This window comes from Indicator indicator, chromosome 16, assembly GCF_027791375.1.
Source record: "Indicator indicator isolate 239-I01 chromosome 16, UM_Iind_1.1, whole genome shotgun sequence".
Lineage (NCBI taxonomy): Eukaryota > Metazoa > Chordata > Aves > Piciformes > Indicatoridae > Indicator > Indicator indicator.
Genome location: NC_072025.1, coordinates 1,300,978 through 1,325,235, shown reverse-complemented (window position 1 = coordinate 1,325,235; position 24,258 = coordinate 1,300,978). Strand labels below are relative to the sequence as shown.

The 24,258-nt window shown below is 52.0% G+C and overlaps 1 protein-coding gene across 1 annotated transcript in view; it reads left to right on the top strand.

Moving 5' to 3' along the window:
* The window catches only part of MYO9A (myosin IXA), a 189,488-nt gene that overhangs the window by 102,854 nt on the left and 62,376 nt on the right, over window positions 1-24,258 (top strand). Inside the window, exons 13-16 of the mRNA XM_054388264.1 lie at window positions 1,127-1,268; window positions 6,481-6,676; window positions 13,950-14,069; window positions 19,317-19,392. Of these exons, the coding sequence (XP_054244239.1) occupies window positions 1,127-1,268; window positions 6,481-6,676; window positions 13,950-14,069; window positions 19,317-19,392 (534 nt within the window). The remainder of the gene's footprint in view (window positions 1-1,126; window positions 1,269-6,480; window positions 6,677-13,949; window positions 14,070-19,316; window positions 19,393-24,258) is intronic.

Sequence of the window (24,258 nt, the reverse complement as noted above, 5' to 3'; positions counted from 1 at the left end):
TTGCCAAGGGAGGGCTGCCTTGTCCTTATGGAGAGGCTCTGCTCCAGCTATCTGTCCTTCTTCTCCTCTATGCCAGCATCAGTCAGCTGCTGAAGTTGGAATGAGGTCTGTAGGCAGCACAGCTCAATGTTTCCTGCCTGTGAGAATGCCTCTGAGACAGAGGAGTAGCCTAAGTCCCAACCCCCTGACAGAAGCCTGGAGGTGCAGATGCATGCAGCCCCCCTGAGACACTGGCAGGCAGTGGGCAGGCAGTGCAGTGTGCACTGTGAAACACACCTGGCTCATAGCTCACAGAGTGGGGGGAGGTTGGAAGGGACCTCTGGGGATCATCCAGACCAACCCCCTGCTCCAGCAGGGCACCCACAGCAGCTTGCCCAGATCACAGTGTCCAGGGGGTTTGGAACCTCTCTGGGCAGCCTGCTCCAGGCCTCCAGCACCCTCACACCAAAGAAGTTTCTCCTCCTGTTCAGATGGAACCTCCTGGGTTCCAGTTTGTGCCCCTTGCCCCTTGTGCTGTACCTGGGCACCACTGACAAGAGTCTGGCCCCAGCCTCTCCCCTGCCACCCTTTAGCTCTTGCTGAGCATTGCTCAGCTCCCCTTTGGGGCTGCTCTTCTGCAGGCTCTCAGCCCCAGGGCTCTCAGCCTTTGCTCCTCCCAGAGCTGCTCCAGGCCCCTCAGCAGCTTTGTAGCCTCTGCTGGACTCTCTCCAGTAGTTCCCTGTCTGGAATTGGACCCAGGACTCCAGCTGTGGCCTCCCCAGGGCTGAGTAGAGGCAGAGGAGAAGCTCCCTCAGCCTGCTGGCCACACTCTTCTTCTTGCAGCCCAGGAGACTGTTGGCCTCCTTGGCCAGGAGGGCACATTGCTGGCTCATGTTTGTGGTTTTATGACTGAGTTCACAGCAGCACACAACCAGGTAGGAGGCCTCCCAGCCCCAGCCCTGCCTCCTGGTTGCACCTAACCACACGGCAGCAGCCCAGGCAGCGCTGGCAGGAGCGGAGGAAGCTCAGTAGCTCCAGGTTCACTGTTTGTGGCCAAGCAACAGGTGTACAAGGGTGGGGTTTGGGGTTTGGTGGGGTTTTTTCTGTTGGGTTTGCAGCAATGTTGTGTTTGATTCTTCCCACTCAGCTTCCCTCAAGCCACAAACCAAACACTGCTGGACAAGTTCAAGCGTCAGCACGAGGGCAACTCCTACATCGAGTTCCCGGCGGTGATGGAGCCAGCGTTCATCATCAGGCACTATGCAGGCAAAGTCAAGTATGGAGTGAAGGTCTGTGCCCAGTCAAATCACCTCCCTGGGCTGGGGGGCTCTCACTGCTGATGGCAGGGTGGGGTGGGAGAGCCAGAAAGGCTCCATGGAGATGTTTCAGAGAAGAAATGCAAGGATCGGGGGAGAAGCGTTTGGGGGGAGGCTGGAAGGAGAAGTCTTGGTCAGAGCAGAGATGCAAGGATCAGGGGAGAAGCATTTGGAGGGAAGCTGGAAGGAGAAGGTGGAAGGGGGAGGTTGTGTTGGGTTGAAAGTGACCCCCAACTAAATTGGAATTCACCCTCAGAGTAAATTACCAAAAACAAATCCAAAAAACCAAACTCAGAACTGGGAAGGCAAAATGAAACTAAATTGGAATTTACCCTCAGAGTAAATTACCCAAAAAAACCCAAACCAAACCAAAAACCCACCACACACAAAACCCCAAACTCAGAACTGGGCAAGCAAAATGAAAGTTAAGATTTACAAAAGAGAAACTAAAATGTAGAAGTCTAAAAGTGCAATGAACATGTACACAATATACTGACAGGGATTTACAATCCAGAAAGACACAAATGCCAGGATCCCATTGTACAAAATCACCTACCCCACCCCCACCCCACCCCTGGCTGGTCCGGGGGGAGTGTTGCAGCCTCCTCCCTTCTCCCTTCCCTTCAGAGGTGTCACTTCTCTGGTCCAGGGGAACTGAATGTAGTTGCAGACCTCTGGTAAGGAGGTGCCACTGGGTGAGGAATGAAGGCAGGAACCCTGCTGATGTATAGCAACTAAATTCCAGAACTGCAGAGAGCAGAGAAGCTCAGAAGGCTTCTCTGAAGTCCTTTATTGCTGCATTGTTGAATCCCCAGCATTACAGAGTCTCAGAGTCCCACTTACAGCACAAGTCCTGGAAGCCCTTAACAGCCAAAGCAGCTAACAGAAGTCCTGAGCAGGTCCCTAGCAGCATCCCTACCCTGAAGCCCTTGCCGGAAGAAGTAGCCCAGTAACAGAGGCAGAAGTCCCTAACCAAAGCCCTAACTGAGGATCACAGGATCCAGGATGGTAGGGGTTGGAAGGGACCCCTGGAGATCATCAAGTCCAAGCCTCTGTCACAGCAGGAGCAGAGAACCCAGCACAGGTCACACAGGAACACATCCAGACAGGGCTGGAAAGGCTCCAGAAAAGGAGACTCCACAACCTCTCTGGGCAGCCTGCTCCAGGGCTCTGGAACCCTCACAGTGAAGAAGTTCCTCCTCATGTTGAGGTGGAACCTCCTGTGCTGGAGTTTCCATCCATTGCTCCTTGTCCTATCCCAGGGCACAGTGAGCAGAGCCTGTCCCTGTCCCTTCCTTCCTGACCCCCAGCCCTCAGCTATTGATAGACATTGATCAGATCCCCTCTCAGCCTTCTCCTCTCCAGACTAACCACCCCCAGGGCTCTGAGCCTCTCCTCCCCAGGCAGTGCTCCAGGCCCTTCAGCAGCCTTGGAGCCTCCCTTGGACTCTCTCCAGCAGATCCCTGTCCCTCCTGAACTGGGGAGCCCAAAACTGGATGCAATATTCCAGGTGTCGCCTCACCAGGGTGGAGTAGAGGGGGAGCAGAACCTCCCTCCATCTGCTGAATGCCCCCCAGGACCCCCTTGACCTTCTTGGCCCCCAGGGCACATTGCTGTCCCATACAGAACTTGCTGCCCACCAGCACTCCCAGGTCCTTCTCCTTGGGGCTGCTCTCCAGCAGATCCCCTCCCAACCTGTCCTGCTGCAGTTTATTCTTCCTTCCCAGATGCAGGACTTTGCACTCATCCTTGTTGAACCTCATTTGGTTCCTCTGTGCCCAGCTCTCAGCCTGTCCAAGTCTCCTAATGTCCTCACAGCTTTCAGGTGTCTCAGCCAAGCCTCCCAGTTTGGTATCATCAGCAAACCTGCTGAGCAGACTCTGTCTGTCTGTCTGTCCCCTCATCAGTGTCACTGATGAAGATGAATTATTTTCCTTTTCCATCCAATGGTAATTTAATTTTACACTCAGTCTTTGCAGTCAGAGTCTAGGCTGCCACCCAGGCAGGGAACAAGTGGAAGGATGCAGACAGCTCAGTTGTTGTTGTTTTGGTATCCAGTGGTTGATTTTATTTACCTTTCACTATTTTTCTACTCGAAGTCTCTGGAGTTTTCCTATTCTTGTTTGTCATTTAAGACACTAAGCTCCAAAACAGTAACTGAAGACGCTACCAGCTCCAAACCATCACAGGGTTGTGTCTTTCTGTTCTCCTCCACCTTGCAAGCTCTGCCTGGTGGCATTCTGGGGAAGGGCTTAGGGAGGTGCAGTGAGGTTCCTGCTCTGTCCCAGCAAGGGCTTGGATGGAGCTGGGTGTTTGGTAGCCCTTTCTGGTTGGTGTGGAACACTCCAAGGTTTTTTTTTTTTTTTGTCAGGAGCTGTTTTTTAGTGCATGTGGCAGGAGCACCTCACTGCTGCGGGAACTTTTGACAATCCCATGCAGGTGGTTTGGGTTGGACTCAATGATCTCTTGAGGTCCCTTCCAACCTCTAATGTACTGTGATGCTGTGATTTCAGCCTGGAGAGGAGGAGGCACTGGGGAGACCTGATACCAGCCTGCCAGTACCTGAAGGGGGCTACAAAAAGGATGGAGGCAGACTGTTTGCAAAGGCCTGCAGGGAACAGGACCAGGGGCTGGTTTGAAATGAGAGCAGAGCAGATTTAGATTGGATGTGAGGAACGAGTTCTGCAAGGTGAGGGTGGTGGAACACTGGAACCGGTTGCCCAGGGAGGTGGTTGAGGCTCCTTCCCTGAAGGCTGGATGAGGCTGTGGACAGTTGAGGATGTCCCTGCTGACTGCAGGGAGGTCAAACTGGATGACCTTAGAAGGTCCCTTCTGGTTTGGACCATTCTATGATTCCCAAGTTGGATCCTGTTGGTATTGATGGCAATGATGAGCAGAAGCAGCTCTGGTAGGGGCAGGGTGTGAGGAAGCAGCTGGGGATTCACACCTGCAAGCCTGTGATTGCTTTCTGCCACAGTAAACACAGGGCACCAGCTCCAGCAGCAGCTGGGAGATGCTTTGGGAGGGAAGAAACTATTTTGTGGACAGAAAAAAGCAACCATGGGGGCAAGAAGCAAAAGGCAGAAGCAGGATTCTGTGATTTGATGGTTGTGCTGTCCCAGTAGCAGCCTGGCAGATCTTGCCTAGAATCAGAATGGCTTGGGGTGGAAGGGACCTTGGAGATCATCTGGTTCCAAGCTCTCTGCCATGGGCAGGGACACCTCCCACTAGACCAAGTTCACAGTATCATAGCATGGTAGGGGTTGGAAGGGACCTCTGAAGCTCATCAGGTCCAATCCCCCTGCCAAGTCAGGGTTACCTAGAGAAGATCACCCAGGAGCACACCCAGGTGGGTTTTGGATGCCTTCAGAGATGGAGACTCCACCACAGCTCTGGGCAGCCTGTCCCAGTGCTCTACCACCCTCAGGGTGAAGCTGCTTCTCATGTTTGAGTGGAACTTGCTGTTATAGAATGCTTTGGCTTGAAGGGCACCTCCAAAGCTCATCCAGTCCAACCCCCCTGCACTCAGCAGGGACATTCTCCACTGGATCAGGTTGCCCAGAGGCCCTGCTGAGCCTCACCTTGAATATCTCCAGGTCAGGAGCCTCAACCACCTCCCTGGGCAACCGTTGCAGTGTTCCACTAATCTTATGGTACAGAACTTGTTCCTCACATCCAATCTCAATCTGCTCTGCTCTAGTTTGAAGCCATTGTCCCTGGTCCTGTCCCTGCAGGCCTTTGGGAACAGTCCCTCTGCAGCCTGCTTGTAGCCCCCTTCAGGTACTCTGAGGTCCCCCCAGAGCCTTCTCCTGTCCAGGCTGAACACCCCCAGCTCCCTCAGCCTGTCCCCATGGCAGAGGTTCTCCAGCCCTCTGATCATTTCCATGACCCTCCTCTGGACCCTGTCCATCAGGTCCATGTCCTTCCTGTGGTGAAGGCTCCAGAGCAGGACACTGCACTGCAGGTGAGGTCTTACCAGGTGCTTGAAGTTGAGTGCTGGGAGAATCCAAATCCATGACCTGAAGCAGGTTGTGTGGGAGCTGTTCAGGCCCAGAGCGAGCTGAGGGCACTCATGTGGGGGAGCTCCTTCCTGTACTGAGGGCTCCAGAGCTGCCCTGAGGTTGTACCCACTCAGGCTGCTCCATGCCTCATCCAGCCTGGGTCCCATGGAAGGGCTCTGAAGTGCAGTCTGCAGAGCTGGGGGTGGCAGCTGCTTTGGGAACCTTTCACTGTGGATGGTTTTCAGAGATGCATAGAATAGTTTGGGTTGGAGGGGACCTTAGAGATCATCCAGCTCCAACCCCCTGCCATGGACACCTCCCACCAGCCCAGGCTGCTCAAGGCCTCATCCAGCCTGGCCTTGAACACCTCCATGGAGAGAGCATCCACAGCCTCCCTGGGCAACCTGTGCCAGTGTCTCCCCACCCTCACTGGGAAGAATTTCTTCTCCTCTCCAGTCTCCATCTCCCCTCTCCCAGCTCAAAGCCATTGTCCCTCAGCCTGTCACTCCCAGCCCTCATCAAAAGTCCCTCCCCAGCTCTCCTGGAGCTCCTTCAGGTACTGCAAGGCTGCTTTAAGGTCTCCCTGCAGCCTTCTCTTCCCCAGGCTGAGAAGAAGTCCTGTTCTGTTCAGATGATAAAAGACTGGAAGGGACCAGGCAGAAGAGTGGCTTTGTGGAGCTGGTGCCATGGTTTAGTAGTCATGAGTCCCTGGGTGACAGGTTGGACTCTGATGATCCTTGAGGTCTTTTCCAACATTATTGATTCTGTGATTCTGTGTCTGTAATGCTCCAGGTGCTAAACAGCCATGGGAGATGCTTTGGAGATTCAGAGATTCCCAGAATGGGTTGGCTTGGAAGGGACCTCAAAGCTCATCCAGCTCCAACCCCCCTGCCATGGGCAGGGACACCTCCCACCAGCCCAGGCTGCTCAAGGCCTCATCCAGCCTGGCCTTGAACACCCCTGGGCAGGAGACATCAAAACTCATCCAGCTCCAGCCCCCTGCCATGGGCAGGGACACCTCCCACCAGCCCAGCTTGCTCATGGCCTCATCCAGCATGGCCTTGAGCACCTCCATGGAGGGGACAACCACAACCTTGCCTGGGCAGCCTGTTGAGTGTCTCCCCACCCCCCTCCCTGTCTGAGATTCGTGTCAGGTTGATGTTGCTCCTCACCTGCCCCTGCAGGACTTCCGTGAGAAGAACACGGACCACATGCGGCCGGACATTGTGGCGCTGCTGCGCGGCAGCAAGAGTGCCTTCATCTGCGGCATGATCGGCATCCACCCCCTGGCTGTCTTCCGCTGGGCCGTCCTCAGGGCCTTCTTCAGGGCAGGGGTGGCCTTCAGGGAGGCTGGGAAGAGATACCTGGAGAAGAAAAGCGGTAGGTGTGCTCCCCTCCCACGGCCTCCTCCTCGCCGGCGGGTCTAGAAGGTGACCACAGGCTGCTTAGGTGCTAATTGATGAAAGCCTCCTTAGAACAGCCAGTTGGGTTGACCCTTGAAGGTGTGTTTGGGTGTGGACACCTGCTATGAAAAGATGTTCACAGCACTGCTGCTTGGAGCTTTTCTTTTTGTAGGATGCATGCAGAGGAACACCTGAGTGATCCAAATGCAGACCTGGCGTCGTGGGATGGGTTCGCTTGGAAGGGACATTAGAGACCATCCAGTTCCAACCCTCCCACCACGGGCAGGGACACCTCCCACCAGCCCAGGTGGCTCAAGTCCTCATCCAGCCTGGCCTGGAACACCTCCAGGGAGGGGGAATCCACAACCTCTCTGGGAAACCTCTTCCAGTGTCTCCCCACCCTCAGCACAAAGAATTTTTTCCCAATCTCCAGTCTCAATCTGCCCTTTTCCATGTGGTGAGACCTGGAACAGGGTGCCCAGGTAAGCTGTGGATGCCCCTTGCCTGGAGATGTTTAAGACCAGGCTGGATGATGCCTTGAGCAACCTGGGCTGGTGCAATGTCTCCCTGCCCGTGGCAGGGGGATTGGAACTGGATGACCTTTAAGGTCCCTTCCAACCCAACCCATTCCATGATTCTAAGTGAATTATTCACCAAATGAGACAAATGTTGGTTGTTTTTTTTTGCCACAGCTTTTTGAGCTGTGGGTTCCATCTGGAAACAAACACAAAAGGCTTTCATCCTTCTCTCTAATTTCTCAAGCTGTTCACTCTTGAAGCTGCAAGAGGTTGTGCCTCTTGTCTAGCCCAACTCATTGCTTTGCAGTCACCCTGAGCTGCCTCCTGCTGAACTCAGAGACGCTGAAAGAAAGGGAAGGGATGGTGCAGCAGCATGCTGGGGCAGGCACTGTGCTTGGAGACCATTTCTCTGCATCAAGCAATGTGGGATTGATGGGTAGCAGCTATTGCTATTCATCTCTGGGCACAGGAGGGCTTGAAATTCATGCTGAAATCAGAGCCTCAGCAGGGAAAAACATCAGCTGGGTTCAAACTGAGCACAGAGCCACACCAGGAACTCTTCTTAGTCAGAGAGGTGTGCTTCAAGGAGAGCCAGGGAGCCAGGCACAAGGAAGTAGGGGTGGAAACCATGCCAGCAGAAAGAGTAATTACCCTGTTCAGGGTTGAATAACAACAGCCTAAGGAGGCAAAAATCAGCTCTCAGCTCTTGAGCTCTTCCTCCTGAGCAAAGATTTCTCTCTAGCCTGGGTCTGTCTGGCACATGGCCACAGCATTTATGGACAGCAGCATTTTGTAGCACTGAGAGGTGGGTGGCAAAGGCATTTTGGAGAAATGACACTCAAAGGAGCTGGCTTCCAACATCCCTGTTTGCATTTTCCTAGCGTGGCCTTTTCATCTGCCATGCAGCCCAGGCTGCCCTCCAGCCAGCTGCTGGAGGAGACACTCAAAATGCTTTGGCTCAGGATCTGAGAGCTCATTTCAAGCCCATCAGTTGTGCCTGCTCTTCAGGCCTGAGTTTGTGGCAATAACTTGCTTCTGTCTCTGTGCAGATCTAAAAGAGGGTCCAGGAGGGCTTTAGGCAGTTCTGTTCCTCAGTTCTTCCATCACCTTTCCTTTCCATGCCAACACTAACCAGGGGCTGAATTTCTCAACCTTTCCTCACTTCTGTCTATCTGGTGTACTTTGGCCTGCTTGCAAATGGCTTTGTGCTTTGTATCCTCTGGGTTTGAGACCAAGAAAACAACCCCAAAACCCCATTAGAAATCTGGATACAGTTTGGCTTCAACTTCCCAACCAACCCTCAAATAATTCATACCCTGAGTTTCTGTGCTCCCCTTCAGCCTGCACTGGGGAAAAGGCAGAAGGAAGCCACCATTGGAGAGCCATAGAATGTGTTGGGTAGGAAGGGACCTTAAAGCTCATCTAGCTCCAACCCCCTGCCATGGGCAGGGACACCTCCCACCAGCCCAGGTTGCTCAAGAACACCCCCAGGCAGGAAGCATCCACAACCCCCGGGGACAACCTGCTGCAGTGTCTCCACACCCTCACTCCCAAGAATTTCCTCCCCATCTCCAGTCCCAGTCCTCCCTCCTCCAGCCCAAGGCCATTGTCCCTCGCCCTGCCACCCCAAGCCCCTATCAAAAGTCTCTCTTGGAGCCCCTTCAAGTCCTGGAAGGCTGCTCTGAGGACTCCCTGGAGCCTTCTCTTCTCCAGGCTGAACAGCCCCAGCTCCCCTGGAGGCAGAACTAGTGGGAGGAGGTTGTCTACACCTAATTCCCATACTGGGGTTCACCTTATCCCTTGGGAAAGCTTGGTCTGCAAGTCGTGGTGGAGCTGGGACCACTCATGTTCAGCTGCCTTTGCCCTCTTCGGAGTGGGAGCCACCATCTCCTGATATGACTTCTGCCCAGGTAGAACTTAGCAAGATGAGAGCCAGAGCAATATTTCCATCTTGCTTTAGGTGCTGAGGCCTCATCCAGAATGGAGTGGCCATCCCATGTCCAGTTGTCCTCCAAAATCCCACCCACCTTGCCAGAGCACCACGAAGCAGATGCCTGTGGAATCACTCCCCCATCTCCACAGACAGCAGCAGACCTCTGTGTACTAAATTCAGTTCATTTATTTACCCAAACCTTCTACCAAAGTCATTTTTATTTGTCTCAACCAAACCTTGCTGGCTTCATAGAATCACAGAATTGTCAGGGTTGGAAGGGACCCCAAGGCTCAGCCAGCTCCAACCCCCCTGCCATGGACAGGGACACCTCACACCACAGCAGGTTGCTCACAGCCACCTCCAGCCTGGCTGCAAAAACCTCCAGGCATGAGGCTTCCACCACCTCCCTGGGCAACCTCTGCCAGTCTCTCACCACCCTCCTGGGGAAGAATTTCTTCCTCACCTCCAATCTGAATCTCCCCACTTCTACTTTTGCTCCATTCCCCCCAGTCCTATCACTCCCTGACACCCTCAGAAGTCCCTCCCCAGCTTTCCTGTAGCCCCCTTCAGATCCTGGAATGCCACAAGAAGGTCACCTCAGAGCCTTCTCCTCTCCACACTGCACAACCCCAACTCTCTCAGGCTGTCCTCAGAGCAGAGCAGCTCCAGCCCTCTGCTCCTGCTCGTGGCCCTGCTCTGGACACCTTCCAGCACCTCCAGATCCTTCCTGGAACAGGGATATCCTTCTTGTAATTCACTTGATTTGGTCTCCTCCCCCCATGGCCAGGGAGCTTTTGATGAGATCCTGCAGAATTAGCTGAGAAGAGCTTCCCCTCTCCACCCCAGCAGGCATGAGGAGTCCCTGTACCACTTTGACTGAAGGCATGCTGCCCCATCCTTGCTTTCTGAGCTTCTCTTCTGTTGCCACCACCCACCAGGGAGGTGTCATTAACAAGCAGGAATATTCCAGCAGCATGCATTCATTTATTTAAGGCTCTTTGCTCCCTTTTTGCCTAACCCCAACTGACTCTCCCTTGCTTTCACCTGAGTCATTCCTGCAGTACCCAGCAGGGGATCTGCATGAAAAATCTCCTTTGGCTTCCAGAGGAGCAGCTCTTCCCATTTCTGCTCTGCTTGGTTTTCACATCATCCTTGGAGTAATCTTCTGCAGGCCAGCAGTGCCAGCCAGATCACAGGATCACAGATCACAGCTCAAAGGATGTTAAGGGTTGGAAGGGACCTCTGGAGATCCTTGAGTCCAACACCCCTGCCAGAGCAGGACCATAGAATCTGTCTCAGGTTGCATAGGAACAGATCCAGATGGATCCAAGATGCTCCCATAAAGATAATCTGCAGTTTTCCTGCTGGCTTTGGGGACTCTCCTTTGTTTTTGTGCTCCAAAGACCCTGGCAGTGAAGCTTTTAGTGACCACAGGATTGTCTTCCTTAAGCCAGAGGTGAAGAGCAGGAAAGTGGTGTCACCAGAAGTTTCCTTGGGGACACTGAAGGTGAAGCTAAGTGCTGCTCACCAGATCCCCACAGTTCATCCAAGGAGAGGGTTGGAAAGGAGGAGTTTTACCCAAGAAGCCTCAGGTGAGACATGCCAGGATTGAGGAGCTGCAATTAGCTGAAGGGTGGCCTTCAATAATTATTATTTTTTTATTATTATTATTATTATTATTGAGTTTATCAGGGAGGATTGGGATGGTTCAAAAAGACCTAATTTGACCCAGAGTTGTTACTGAATTTTAATTAGAGAAACATTCTCAAGCTTTTTAGGGGAGAAATTTGGCTGATTGATGTTTGGGGGTTTTTTGCTGTATCATTGATCTGAAGTTATGATGGAAAAAACCCAACCTAACCCTAATTCTTTGTTGGCCAAAACTTGCTTTGTGCTCTTCATGTGAAGCAGGCTGTGGAGACCCCCAGCTTGCTCATCTTGGGTTTGCTGGACACAAACCAGAATCACAGAGTCAGAGAATCAGAGAGTCAGAGAAGCATTGTGGTTGGAAGAGACCTTTCAGATCATCAAGCCCAACCCTTAAGCCAGCACTGCCAGGGCACCACTAACCCATGGCCCTCAGCACCACGTCTCCACACCTTTGAAATCCCTCCAGGGATGTGGACTCCACCACTGCCCTGGGCAGTCTGAGCCAGAGCTTGACAACCCTTTTGGGGAGGAAATTGTTCTTTATGTCCAACCTAAAGCTCCCCTGGTGCAAGGTGAGGCCATTTCCTCTTGTCCTATCACTTGTTCCTTGGGAGAAGAGACCAACCCCACCTCCCTCCAAGCTCCTTTCATGCAGTTGTCAAAAGCAGGAAGGTCAAGGTCCCCATGCCCACCAGTGGGACCTTACACTCCTCTGAGGGCTGAATGCCTCAAATCCTCGCTCAGATGAAGGTTTTGTGGTCTTGGGGCTGTGCCCTCCCTTGATGGGCTCTGCTTTTGCATTTGGCCAGCAAGGGTTGCTCCTTGGGGGGTGCCCATTATGACTCACCTCCATTACACCACCCTCTCAAAACCATCCCCTTGACTTCCAGAGATTTCTTCTTGAAGCTAGGCACCAAAAAAGGAGCCCCTTCAGAAGAATCCAACCCTGTATTTGCCAGCTGAGGGTCTGTGAGGTCCCTGTGAGGAGCAGGGGGCGGTGTGAGTGGGGGGAGGGTGGCTGTGGGCAGCGCTCCCTGGGCAGGTCCTGGTGACTCAGTGTGTTGCTATGAAAGCCTTCCCTGGGTGCTGACGCAGTGGAACTCCTCAGTGACCTCACCACAGCTCCACAGGAGCGTGGTGTGTCCCATGACCTGGCCACCTAACCCATGATGGAGACACCACTTTGCCTGGTGTCTCCTGGGGAACCTCTCCTCCGCCCTGGAGCTGGAGCTGGGCCAACCAAGGTGTCCCTGGCCAGGCAAGGATGACTGCTTCCAACTCGTGCCCACCAGCTCATCCTGCCTGGCTCCACGCTCTGGCCTCTGCCCTGAGGAACACAAACCCTTCTTTGGTACAAGCATCACAGAATTAAGAAGGTTGGAAAAGACCTCAAGGATCATCAAAGTCCAACCTGTTTCTACTCTGACTTTTGTTAATTCCCAGTTTCTGGTTTTCCTTTTTTAACTCCCCATTCCTATTCTTCCTTTTTTAATTTCCCATTCCCATTCTTCCTTTTTTCAATTGTCCATTTCTATTTTCCCTTTTTTAAAATTCCCAATTCCTATTTCCCCTTTTTTTAATTTCCAGTTTCTTTTTTCCTTCTTTTTATTTCCAATTCCTATTTTTCCTTTTTTTAATTCCCAATTTCTATTTTTCCTTTTTTAATTCCCAATTCCTATTTTTCATTTTTTAATTGTCAATTTCTATTTTTCCTTTTCTAATTCCCAGTTCCTATTCTTCCTTTTTCATTTCCACTTTCTATTTTTCCTTTTTTAAATTGCCAATTCCTTTTCCTCCTTTTATTAATTTTCAGTTCATATTTTTCTCTTTTTGTTAATTCCTATTTTTTCTTTTTAAATTCCCAGTTCCTATTCTTCCTTTTCAAATGTCCAATTTCTATTTTCCCTTTTTTTTCCAGTTTCTTTTTTCTTCTTCTTATTTCCAATTCCTATTTTTCCTTTTTTAATTGTCAATTTCTATTTTTCCTTTTTTAATCTGCAATTCCTATTTTCCTTTTAAATTTCCAATCGCTATTCTTCCTTTTTTAATTCCCAATTTCTATTTCTCCTTTTTTAATTTCCAATTCCTGTTTCTCCTTTTTAAATTCCCACTTCCTATTTTTCCTTTTTTGATTGCCAATTCCTATTTCTCTTTTAAAATTTACAATTTCCTTTTTTTTTAATTTCCAATTTCTGTTTTCCTTTTATTAATTGCCAATTTCTATTTTTCCTCTTTTTAATTTCGAATTCCTATTTTTCCTTTTTTAATTGCCAGTTTCTATTTTTTCTTTTTTAATCTGCAATTCCTATTTTCCTTTTAAATTTCCAGTTTCTGTTCTTCCTTTTTTAATTCCCAATTTCTGTTTCTCCTTTTTCATTCCCAGCTCCTGTTTTTCCTTTTCTAATTGCCAATTCCTATTTTTCCTCTTAAATTTCCAATTTCCTTTTTTTAAATTTCCAATTTCTTTTTTCCTTTCATTAATTGCCAATTTCTATTTTTCCTCTTTCTAATTTCCAATTCCTATTTTTTCTTTTTTAATTGCCAATTTCTTTTTCCTTTTTTAATTGCCAATTCCTTTTCTTTTTTTAATTTCCAATTCCTATTTTTCCTCTTTTAATTGCCAAATTCTATTTTTTCCTTTATTAATTCCCAGTTTCTCTTCTTCCTTTTTCATTCCCAGTTCCTCTTCTTCCTCCTTTGATTGCCAGTTCCTGAGCAGAGCCCAGCTCTGGGATGCAGGATGAGGATTGGAGGTGACCACACCTGGGAGCATCCACACAGGGAACTGCAGACAACACTTGGCAGAGGCACAGAGAGGAGTTTAAAAACCACTCAATCACAGCAAAGATTTCTCTAATCCTGTCCTTTTTTTGCCCAAATAATCTCAGAGTGATGATGCAGTGCTGGTGCTTTGGCTCCCAAGCCTTGTGAGCAGAGCTGGGAGGTGGCTCCCCCCCTGCCCCAGTGCCGTGTCCAGAGGGAACGGAGGTTAAATCGCATCGAGCGCCCCTCGAGCTCTTACGTCCCTGGGGCTTCTCCTTCCCCCTCTCCTGGTTTCTGCTTTATATAATCTTTCTCTTTTCTCCTTTTTTGTGTTTTGTTTTGTTTTGTTGTTTTGTTTGTTTGTTGTTTTCCTTTTGCTTCCCAAGGGCATGATGATGCAGTGCCATGTGCCGTTTTGAAAAGTGTGGATAGTTTTAGCTTTCTCCATCACCCAGTTCACCAGAGGAGCTTAGAGATCCTGCAGAGGTGCAAGGAGGAGAAGTACAGTAAGGCTCCACCACCCACCCTTCCCTTGGCTACCACACTCACACAGCAGGAAATGGAAACCAGGTGCATTCAGAGTGGAAACCAGCCCACCTGAAGAGCCTTCCAGCATCAAACCAGCTGCCTCACAGTCTGTGGGGGAATTAGGAGGTGGGGTTTGAAGAGTCAAATGAAGCCCACCTTGCCTAGGGAGGATGTGGATGTCCCCTCCCTGGAGGTGCTCAAGGATAGGTTGGATGAGGCCTTGAGCAAGTTGGGCTGGTGGGAGGTGTCCCTGCCCATGGCAGGGGGGTTGGAACTGGATGATCTTCAAGGTCTCCTTCCAACCCAGCTTATTGTATGAATCTCTTGAGGTGTGCCATCATTTTGCTGGCAGCTCTCCCCCCTCTACTGGCTTCTGTTAAGTCAGGATGCTGATAGCAGCCAGGGGTATTTTCCTGCTTGCTGCATTGGGCTTGGAGCAGATGACCTTTAAAGGTCCCTCCCAAGCCAAACCATTGCATGATGAAATGATTTTGGGGGTGTTTTATTGTTGTTACCACACATGTGCTAGGAAGTTCAAAGCACTGCAGGTCCACTAAGGATATTCCTGGCTGATACAGCTGGAATGTGACTTTTCTTTGGATTCCACTGGACTTTGGGAATAGCTTTGGCTTGTGAAATTATTGTCCCTGAGGGCTTTGACTTCAAAGTGAAGCAGTTAGCAGTGGGTTATTTGCAGAACGAGCTGGTTAAAGATGCACTTGGTCTCCATTTCTTCTTCTTCACCCCTCTGTCTCATCACAAACTCACCCTGCATGCCAACACACACTCTTGCCTGCCCTGCTCTCTCATATATCTGTGAAAACAGCTACCTGGGGCTCATCTCTTCAGCTGTGTCACTTTGCTGCTGTCATTCCCTGCCTTCACGTTGCACGTTCTAAGCAGTCTGCAAGGGCAGGTCCTCAGCCAGAGCTGCTAACTCTCATGGTGTAACTTAGGTGTAAATGCAACACAGGCAAGGATTTCTCTGCAGTGCTGAGCAGGGTAAGTACAGTGGTTGCATGTTCAGTCCTCACAAAGCTGCTTTTCCTGCAAGGAACCTTAGGGCAGGTGTCCCTGATTCCTGCAGAGGAGCACAGGTGGTTGAAGTCTTCATTGAAACTCCATCATTTTTTTCCCTAGAAGTTCCTACCATTGCTACTCTAGCTAGAAGTAAATACAAAGCAGTAAGACAAACACAGCACTGCATGTTCTTAAGTGCTGTTGTGCTAAGCTTGGGGCAGGGTGGCTGGAAAGCTGCCCAGTAGGGTAAGACCTGGGGGTACTGGTCAAGAGTTGGCTGAAGATGAGCCAGAGTGTGGCCAGGTGGCCAAGAAGGATCAGCAAGAGTGTGGCCTGCAGGGAAGTGATTATCCTCCTGATTGGCACTCAGCACCTTGAGTACTGAATTCAGTTTTGGGGCTGATCCAGGCCAGGATGCTCGTGGCTGGAGCTCCTCTGCTGTGGAGATAGACTGAGAGAGTTGGGTTTGTGCAGTCTGGAGAGGAGAAGGCTCCCAGGAGACCTTCTTGTGACCTTCCAGGATCTGAAGGGGGCTCCAAGAAAGCTGGGGAGGGACTCTTTAGAGTGTCAGGGAGTGATAGGACTAAGGGAATGTAGCAAAAGTAGAAGTGGGGAAATTCAGGTTGATGTTAGGAAGAAGTTGTTCCCCAAGAGGGTGGTGAGAGACTGGCAGAGGTTGCCCAGGGAGGTGGTGGAAGCCTCATCCCTGGAGGTTTTTGCAGCCAGGCTGGAGGTGGCTGTGAGCAACCTGCTGTGGTGTGAGGTGTCCCTGCCCATGGCAGGGGGGTTGGGACTGGCTGAGCCTTGAGGTCCCTTCCAACCCTGACAATTCTGTGATTCTTGGCCACCTGGGCACACTGCTGCCTCATCTTCAGCTGTTGCTGGCCAGCAGCCTCTGGTCTTTCTCTGCTGGGCAGCTTTCCAGCCACTCTGCCTACCCAGCTGGAGTATTCATGGGGTTGTTGTGACTTGGGGAATTTCCAGGCATATCTGTACCAAAAATAGATGCAGCTGGACTTCAGGTGCTTCCTTACTAGATAACTAGCTACAAAAATCAGTAACCTGCTGCTTTTAGCAGATTTCTGACCATTCTCATTTTTTAGCTCCTTTGCAACTGGGTTTCTGGGCTCTTAACAAGAGAACACAGAAACAGCAATCTTGGAAGAGGTAAAAGAATGCTTCTAGGCTGAGAAATGTAACCTGAAATGGCCAAAAGAGGCATTCAGAAGAGTTCTGAACTTCAGGCATAGCTCAGTGCTCAGATCATCTGCCTTGCTTTCCAGACATCATCTGAGCTGGAGGTTGCAAAAACCTTCTCAGCAGGAGTGAGTTGGTTCTGCCTTGGAGCAGAGTCAGGAGCAGAGATGAGGTGTGGCAGCACAGTCCCAAATTGCTCAGATTTTGGGAGTCTTGGCCACCTTTAGATACAGAAAGTTAACCAAGTGGGCCAGCAGCCTTCCCACAGGGACCTCCTGTCCAGCATCCAGGCTCCAAGAGAAGCTGTTGCAGTATCTCAACAGGTGGAGGAGGACAGCAGATACTCATTAAAGGGATGTCACCCATTGAGGTTAGGCAGGAATTCTTCTCCTCCTCAGGAATTTCAGGCTGTGAGGAGCAGCAGGTCAGCAGGGCTCAGATGTCTGCAGATTTGCTTTGTGTTCACCTTCACAACAAGGAGATCCTCAGGACACCTTTTAGCTCAGCACCTGAGCTGTGCTCAAAGGGGAAATGACAAATGGGGGAGGAGGGGGTGTGCTGCTGCTTCTTTCCTAGAATCAGAGTCACAGAATGGTTTGGGTTGGAAGGGACCTCCAAAGCTCATCCAGTCCAACCCCCCTGCAGCCAGCAGGGACACCCCCAACCAGATCAGGTTGCCCAGAGCCCTGTCCAGCCTCACCTTGAATATCTCCAGGGCTGGGGCCTCAACCACCTCCCTGGGCAACCTGTTCAGTGTTCCAGCAGCCTCCTGGTCCAGAACTTGTTCCTCACATCCAATCTCAATCTGCTCTGCTCTAGTTTGAAGCCATTGCCCTTGGTCCTGTCCCTGTGCTGTTCCAAACTATGGTTTGGATTTTTCTTTTTGGAGAGAATTGGTTGTGGGGTTGGTTTTTTTTTTGTTTGTTTGTTTGTTTGTTTTTCCTTCATGATTTTTTTCCCCTGCAGAAATCTCAGGGCAGAGGAATGTGGAAGACAGAATTTCCCCTCTCCCTGTCAGCCCTGCCCATGTTTCCTTCCTCACAGCAGTGACTTTGAGACAGCAGAAAAATTGCTCAGCACTTTTCCTGTCAAATTTGAGCTGATTGAGTCTTTAGATACCTGCAGTTCAGCCACTCAAAAAGTGTTTGGATGCCTGCAAAAAATTGTCTTCCCAAAGTGCTTGGTTCCAAAACATTTCTACTCTGGGGAAGACAACAGTTTGCAAGGTCTGCTGCTGCAACCATGCTGTGATTCAGTTGTCAGTGAGTCTGGAACTGGCAGAGGACACAGGTTGTCATAGGATCCTATGACTCTAGGATCCTATGACAACCTTTAAGATCATCCACTCCAACCCCCCTGCCATGCCCAAGGACACCTCTCAACTAGACTCAGCTGCTCAAGGCCTCATCCAGCCTGGCCGTGAGCACCCCCAGGGAGGAGGCAGCCACAGCCTCCCTGGGCAACCTGTTCCAGAGTCTCACCAGCCTCAGACTGAAGAACTTCTTCCTCAGCTCCAGTCTAACCCTGCTCTGCCTCAGCTTCAAACCATTCCCCTTGGCCTGTCTCTAGACACCCTCAGGAGAAGTCCCTCTGCAGCCTTCCTGTAGGATCCCTTCAGGTATTGGAAGGCAGCTCTAAGGTCTCCCCAGAGTCTTCTCCAGGCTGAACAACTCCAGCTCCCTCAGCCTGTCCTCCTACCCCTTGGATCATCTTTATGGCCTCCTCTGGACTCACTCTGACAGCTCTGTGCCCTTCTTATGCTGGGCACAGCAGACCTGGATGGCAGAGGACACAGATTCTGTGGCAGTCCAGCCTCCCCAGGCAGGACATGCTGCTTGTTGTGCATGTCCCTGTCCATCTCCAGGAAGGGAAGGGAAGTGCCAGCAATAACTGAGCAGTTTTCCAAGCTCAGGCCTGAGTGCTTTTCCTCCTACAAGCAACTGGCTTGTGCCATGCCCAGCAGAATATTCTCAGAGGACCATTAAGGTTGGAAAAGACCTCAAAGGTCATCTAGTCCAACCTTCTACCCATCCCTTCTATGACCACTAGACCATGTCCCAGAGTGCCACATCTACTCAGGTTTTGAACACCTCCAGGGGTGGTGACTCCACCACCTCCCTGGGCAGCCTGTTTCAACTCCTGACCACTCTGGCAGCAAAGAAATTCTTCCCAATCTCCATCCTAAGCCTTCCTTTGGTGCAGCTTGAGGCCATTTCCTCTTGTTCTGTCGTTAGTTGCTTGGGAGAAGAGGCCAACAGTGGTGAGCTGCTGGAACAGGGACCACAGAACCATAGAATCACAGAACCAGCCAGGTTGGAAGAGACCTCCAAGATCATCCAGTCCAACCAATCACCTAACCCTAACTAATCAACCAGACCATGGCACTAAGTGCCTCATCCAGGCTTTTCTTGAGCATCTCCAGGGACAGTGACTCCACCACCTCCCTGGGATGTGGTTGAGGCCCCATCCCTGGAGACATTCAAGATGAGACTCAGTGTGGCTCTGGGCAGCCTGCTCTAGTTGGAGGTGTCCCTGCTGAGTGGCCAAGGTGACCTTTGGGGGGGTCCCATCCAACCCACTGCACTGAGTTGAACGCTGGCCTCGCTCCAACCTCTTTCCAGGTAGCTGGAGAGAGCAATGAGGTCTCCTCTCAGCCTCCTCTTCTTCAGGCTGAGGCCCAGCTCCCTCAGCCATGCAGGGCAGGGGTGGCTGCTCTCCCCCATCACCTCTTCCTTCAGCCCATTTACTGCCTGGCTGGGCCAAGCTGTGCCTGTGTGGGAGGGCAGCTGGCAGGCTGGAGCAGGCAGCGTTACTCACCAGCAGGGTGACTGCCGCGGAGGGAGAGCTGCCTTAGCCCCTGGCAATGTTGGTGTCCTGGGCACCCTGCTCTGCCCAGCACGTGCCATGACGTGGCTTGGCTCTTCCTGGCTGTGGGGCTGTGCTGATGGATTGCCTCCTGGTGAGGAGCCAGGCACCAAGAGCTGGCTTTGTGTGCCCTGCTGCTATAGGTATCGCTCGGAAGAGCCCCCGGACACCGCTCTCGGACCTGCAGGGAGCCAACACCATCCAGGAGCGGAGCCAGCGGTGAGTCTCTTGCTTGGCCCTGGGCACAAGGGAGGGAAAGCTGGGCTGGGAGAGCACTGTCTGGGGTTACAAATCACTCTCCCAGGGCTTCTCCCAAGCTTGCTTCTGTATCCTGTCTTCCCTCTGTTGTACCTCTGTGACCATATTTGATCTGTGTAGCTATTGTCATTGGGTGGAAGGCAATCATAGAATCAGAGAACTGTTCAGGGCTGGGAGGGAACTCAAGGCTCAGCCAGTCCCAGCCCCCCTGCCATGGGCAGGGACACCTCACACCACAGCAGGTTGCTCACAGCCACCTCCAGCCTGGCTGCAAAACCCTCCAGGGATGAGACTTCCACCACCTCCCTGGGCAACTTGTGCCAGTCTCTCACCACCCTCCTGGGGAAGAATTTCTTCCTAACATCCAGCCTGAATCTCCCCATTTCTGGTTTTGCTCCATCCTCCCCAGTCTTATCATTCCCTCACACCCTCAAAAGTCCCTCCCCAGCTCTCTTGGAGCCCCCTTCAGATCCTGGAATGCCACAAGAAGGTCTCCTCAGATCCTTCTCCTCTCCAGACTGCAGTAGTTGCTCAGGTTTGATGAAGATACACTAATTAACAGAGTGTGAGAGAATCGTGTTGTTTCTATTAGCAGCTGGGGGGAAGAAAAGGAGAACTGCCAGTTGGACTATTTTGTGGCTTGGACATTCAGAGCCTGAAGGCATTGTCTGTGCCAGGACACTTGACAATGGCAGTGTAGCTTTGAATATGTTCATAGGGTTCAGCTCCTTTCTGTCTTCACCTGGCTGAGCTTCGGGAGCCCCAAAAGGCAGCAGCTGTAGCTGCTGTGGTGTTACAAGATGGGAAGAAGCCTGCAAAACAAAAAAAATGTACTGACTGTGATGATTTCCAGGAAATAAAAACATCCTGAGGATGTTTCTGGTGTGAAAACCTCCAGCGATGTGTTTGGGGGCAGGACTGCTCCCAAGCACTGTGGTGGTGGCTCTAGGTGCCACTGAGTGTGGAACTACCTGAGAGGTTCTGGGGCTGGAGGAGGTTCTGGGGCTGGAAGAGGTCCTTAGTCAGCTGTTCCCTTGTCTGTGAGGCAAAGCAAGGTTCTGCACTTCAAGAAGGTTTGGGGTTTTTTACAACTATTTTTGGTAGTTTCATTTTTCAATCCTTCCCTGAAGGTCCTGGGCATTCAAGTAGCTCCTTAATGAGACCCACACTCTGAGAATGCAGATTTGTTAGTTAGAGAATGGGTTGGCTTGGAAGGGATCTTAAAGGTCATCTAATTCCAACCCCCTGCCATGGGCAGGGACACCTCCCACCAGCCCAGGCTGCTCAAGGCCTCATCCAGCCTGGCCTTGAACACCTTGAACAGGGAGGAGGCAGCCACAGCCTCCCTGGGCAACCTGTGCCAGTCTCTCCCCACCCTCACTGGCAAGAATTTCTTCCTCCTTTCCAGTCTCCATCTTCCCTCTCCCAGCTCAAAGCCATTGTCCCTCAGCCTGTCACTCCCAGCCCTCATCAAAAGTCCCTCCCCAGCTCTCCTGGAGCTCCTTCAGGTACTGCAAGGCTGCTTTAAGGTCTCCCTGCAGCCTTCTCTTCCCCAGGCTGAGAAGAAGTCCTGTTCTGTTCAGATGATAAAAGACTGGAAGGGACCAGGCAGAAGAGTGGCTTTGTGGAGCTGTCTGTAATGCTCCAGGTGCTAAACAGCCATGGGAGATGCTTTGGAGATTCAGAGATTCCTTGAATGGGTTGGGTTGGAAGGGACCTCAAAGCTCATCCAGCTCCAACCCCTGCCATGGGCAGGGACACCTCCCACCAGCCCAGGCTGCTCAAGGCCTTATCCAGCCTGGCCTTGAACACTTCCAGGGAGGAGGCAGCCACAGCCTCCCTGGGCAACCTGTGCCAGTCTCTCCCCACCCTCACTGGAAAGAATTCCTTCCTAATCTTCAGTCTCAATCTGCCCTCCTCCAGCTTCAATCCATTCCCTCTTGTCCTATCACTATCTCTGCCTCTTCATGTCAGAATTAAGTTGCTTGTGAAGCAAAATATCTTCATTTCCCAGGGGGATCTGAGCAGCCATCCTCTTTCTTTTCTCCAGCTCCTCTTGTGCTATCCCTCTGCAGAGCCCCCCTAGAGGGTCTGATGACCCAAATGTCACCTCTGAAGGGGTGTGGTGCCTCTCTGCTTCCCTCTGAGCAGATCATGGAATCACAGAACAGGAGGGGTTGGGAGGGACCTCCAAAGATCATCCAGTCCAATCCCTCTCCTAAAGCAGGATCACCCAGGGTGATCCACATAGGAATGCATCCAGGTGGGTTTGGAAAGTCTCCAGAGAAGGAGACTCCACAATCTCTCTCTCAACATGAGCTGTCACAATGTGCACTTGCAGCCCAGAGAGCCAAGCAGAGCCTGGGCTGCAGCAAGAGAAGTGTGGCCAGCAGGGCCAGGGAGGGGATTCTGCCCCTCTGCTCCACTCTGCTCAGACCACACCTGGAGCTCTGGGAACAGTTCTGGAGCCTCTGTTACAAGAGGGATATGGACATGCTGGAAGGTGTCCAGAGAAGGGCCACGAGGATGAGCAGAGGGCTGGAGCTGCTCTGCTCTGGAGACAGCCTGAGAGAGTTGGGGTTGTGCAGTGTGGAGAAGAGAAGGCTCTGAGGTGACCTTCTTGTGGCCTTCCAGGATCTGAAGGGGGCTCCAAGAAAGCTGGGGAGGGACTTTTTAGGCTATCAGGGAGTGATAGGACTGGGGGGAATGGAGCAAAAGTAGAAGTGGGGAGATTCAGACTGGACATAAGGAAGAAGTTCTTCCCCATGAGAGTGGTGAGAGCCTGGAATGGGTTGTCCAGGGGAGGTGGTTGAGGCCCCATCCCTGGAGGTGTTTGCAGCCAGGCTGGATGAGACTCTGGCCAGCCTGATGTAGTGTGAGGTGTCCCTGCCCATGGCAGGGGGGTTGGAACTGGATGATCCTTGTGGTGCCTTCCAACCCTGACTGATTCTGTGATTCTATGACAGCTTGCTCCAGGGCTCCAGCACCCTCACAGCAAAGGATTTTCTCCTCATGCCAAGGTGGCACCTCCTGGGTACCAGCTTGCACCCTTTGTTCCTTGTCCTGTCCCTGGGCACCCCCAAAATGTCTGTGTGTGCTGGGGAAAGATGAGCAGAACATCCTCAGCTCCTACAAGGAGTGCTTGGAGCTGCAGCCATCCAGCTGGGACTTCAGGGCTGCTCAGAGTCCCACGATAAGTCCCAAACGAGTTGTGAGGAGTCTGAAGCTGCCTCCTGCAATGTGTCCATCATATCCCCTGTGGGGGTCCTTGCACCTCAGTGGGCTTCCCTTCCTCACAACCCAGAATGTCCTTCAGGTGCAGTACCAAGCCTCACTGTGTTACTGGCCAAGCCTGCTTGGTCTTGGTCCTTGGTCCAAGGACCTTGATCCTACTGTTGTGGCTTTTGTTGTCTGGCTTTGTTCCCCACGGGCCCTCTGAGTGCCATCCACACCAGAGTATTCCTCTTGCCCTCAATTTCTTCCCTTTGAGAGGGGTGGTGGCACCCTGCTGGAGCAGAGCTGAATGTTCTGTTGTCATCAGAAGCTGGCTTGTGTCCAGAGAGGATGTGAATTCCAGGGAGCTGCTGAAAGGAGTTCATCACTTGGTGCCACTTCTCTCCTCTGGGCAGAAAGCCACCTTGTGCAAGCCCTCTCCAAGGTGATGCAAATCTGTCCTCACAGCAATCTTTCTCACCCCTCCTTCCCTTTCTGCTGTGGCTGCTGCAGCTCCGCATCTGCTGGTGGCAGTGACAGCAGGCACGTGGTGATGCTGGAGGCACAGAAGGTTGGCTCTGGCGTCTCTGGTTGCACAGGTTTCCCTAAGTGTGGTGTAAGGTGAAACTTTGTTCCCCCTGAAGATCTTCAGGTGGAGATAAGACTGGTTCTGCAGTTTCTCCAGCAAGCCTTCAAGTCTGATGTTGATCATAGAATCACAGAGTTGTCAGGGCTGGAAGGGACCTCAAGGCTCAGCCAGTTCCAACCCCCCTGCCATGGACAGGGACACCTCACACTACAGCAGGTTGCTCACAGCCACCTCCAGCCTGGCTGCAAAAACCTCCAGGGATGAGGCTTCCACCACCTCCCTGGGCAACCTCTGCCAGTCTCTCACCACCCTCCTGGGGAACAACTTCTTCCTAACATCCAATCTGAATCTCCCCACTTCTAGGTTTTGCTCCATCCCCCCCAGTCCTATCACTCCCTGACACCCTCAGAAGTCCCTCCCCAGCTTTCTTGGAGCCCCCTTCAGATCCTGGAAGGCCACAAGAAGGTCTCCTGGGAGCCTTCTCCTCTCCACACTGCACAACCCCAACTCTCTGTCTGTCCTCAGAGCAGAGCAGCTCCAGCCCTCTGCTCCTCCTCGTGGCCCTTCTCTGGACACCTTCCAGCACCTCCAGAGCCTTCCTGGAACAGAGGCTCCAGAACTGGACCCAGAGCTCCAGGTGTGGTCTGAGCAGAGTGGAGCAGAGGGGCAGAATCCCCTCCCTGGCCCTGCTGGCCACACTTCTCTTGCTGCAGCCCAGGCTCTGCTTGGCTCTCTGGGCTGCAAGTGCTCACTGCTGGCTCCTGCTGAGCTTCTCATCCCCCAGCACCCCCAAGTGTCTCTCCTCAGGGCTGCTCTCCAGCCAGTCCCTGCCCAGCCTGTAGCTGTGCTTGGGATTGCCTCGACCCAGCTGCAGGACCTTGCACTTGGTCTTGTTGAACCTCATGAGGTTGGCTTGTGCCCACCTCTCCAGCCTGTCCAGGTCCCTCTGGATGGATCCCTCCCCTCCAGCTGTCAGCTGCACCACACAGCTTGGTGCTGAGGGTGCCTCAATGCCACTGTTGCCA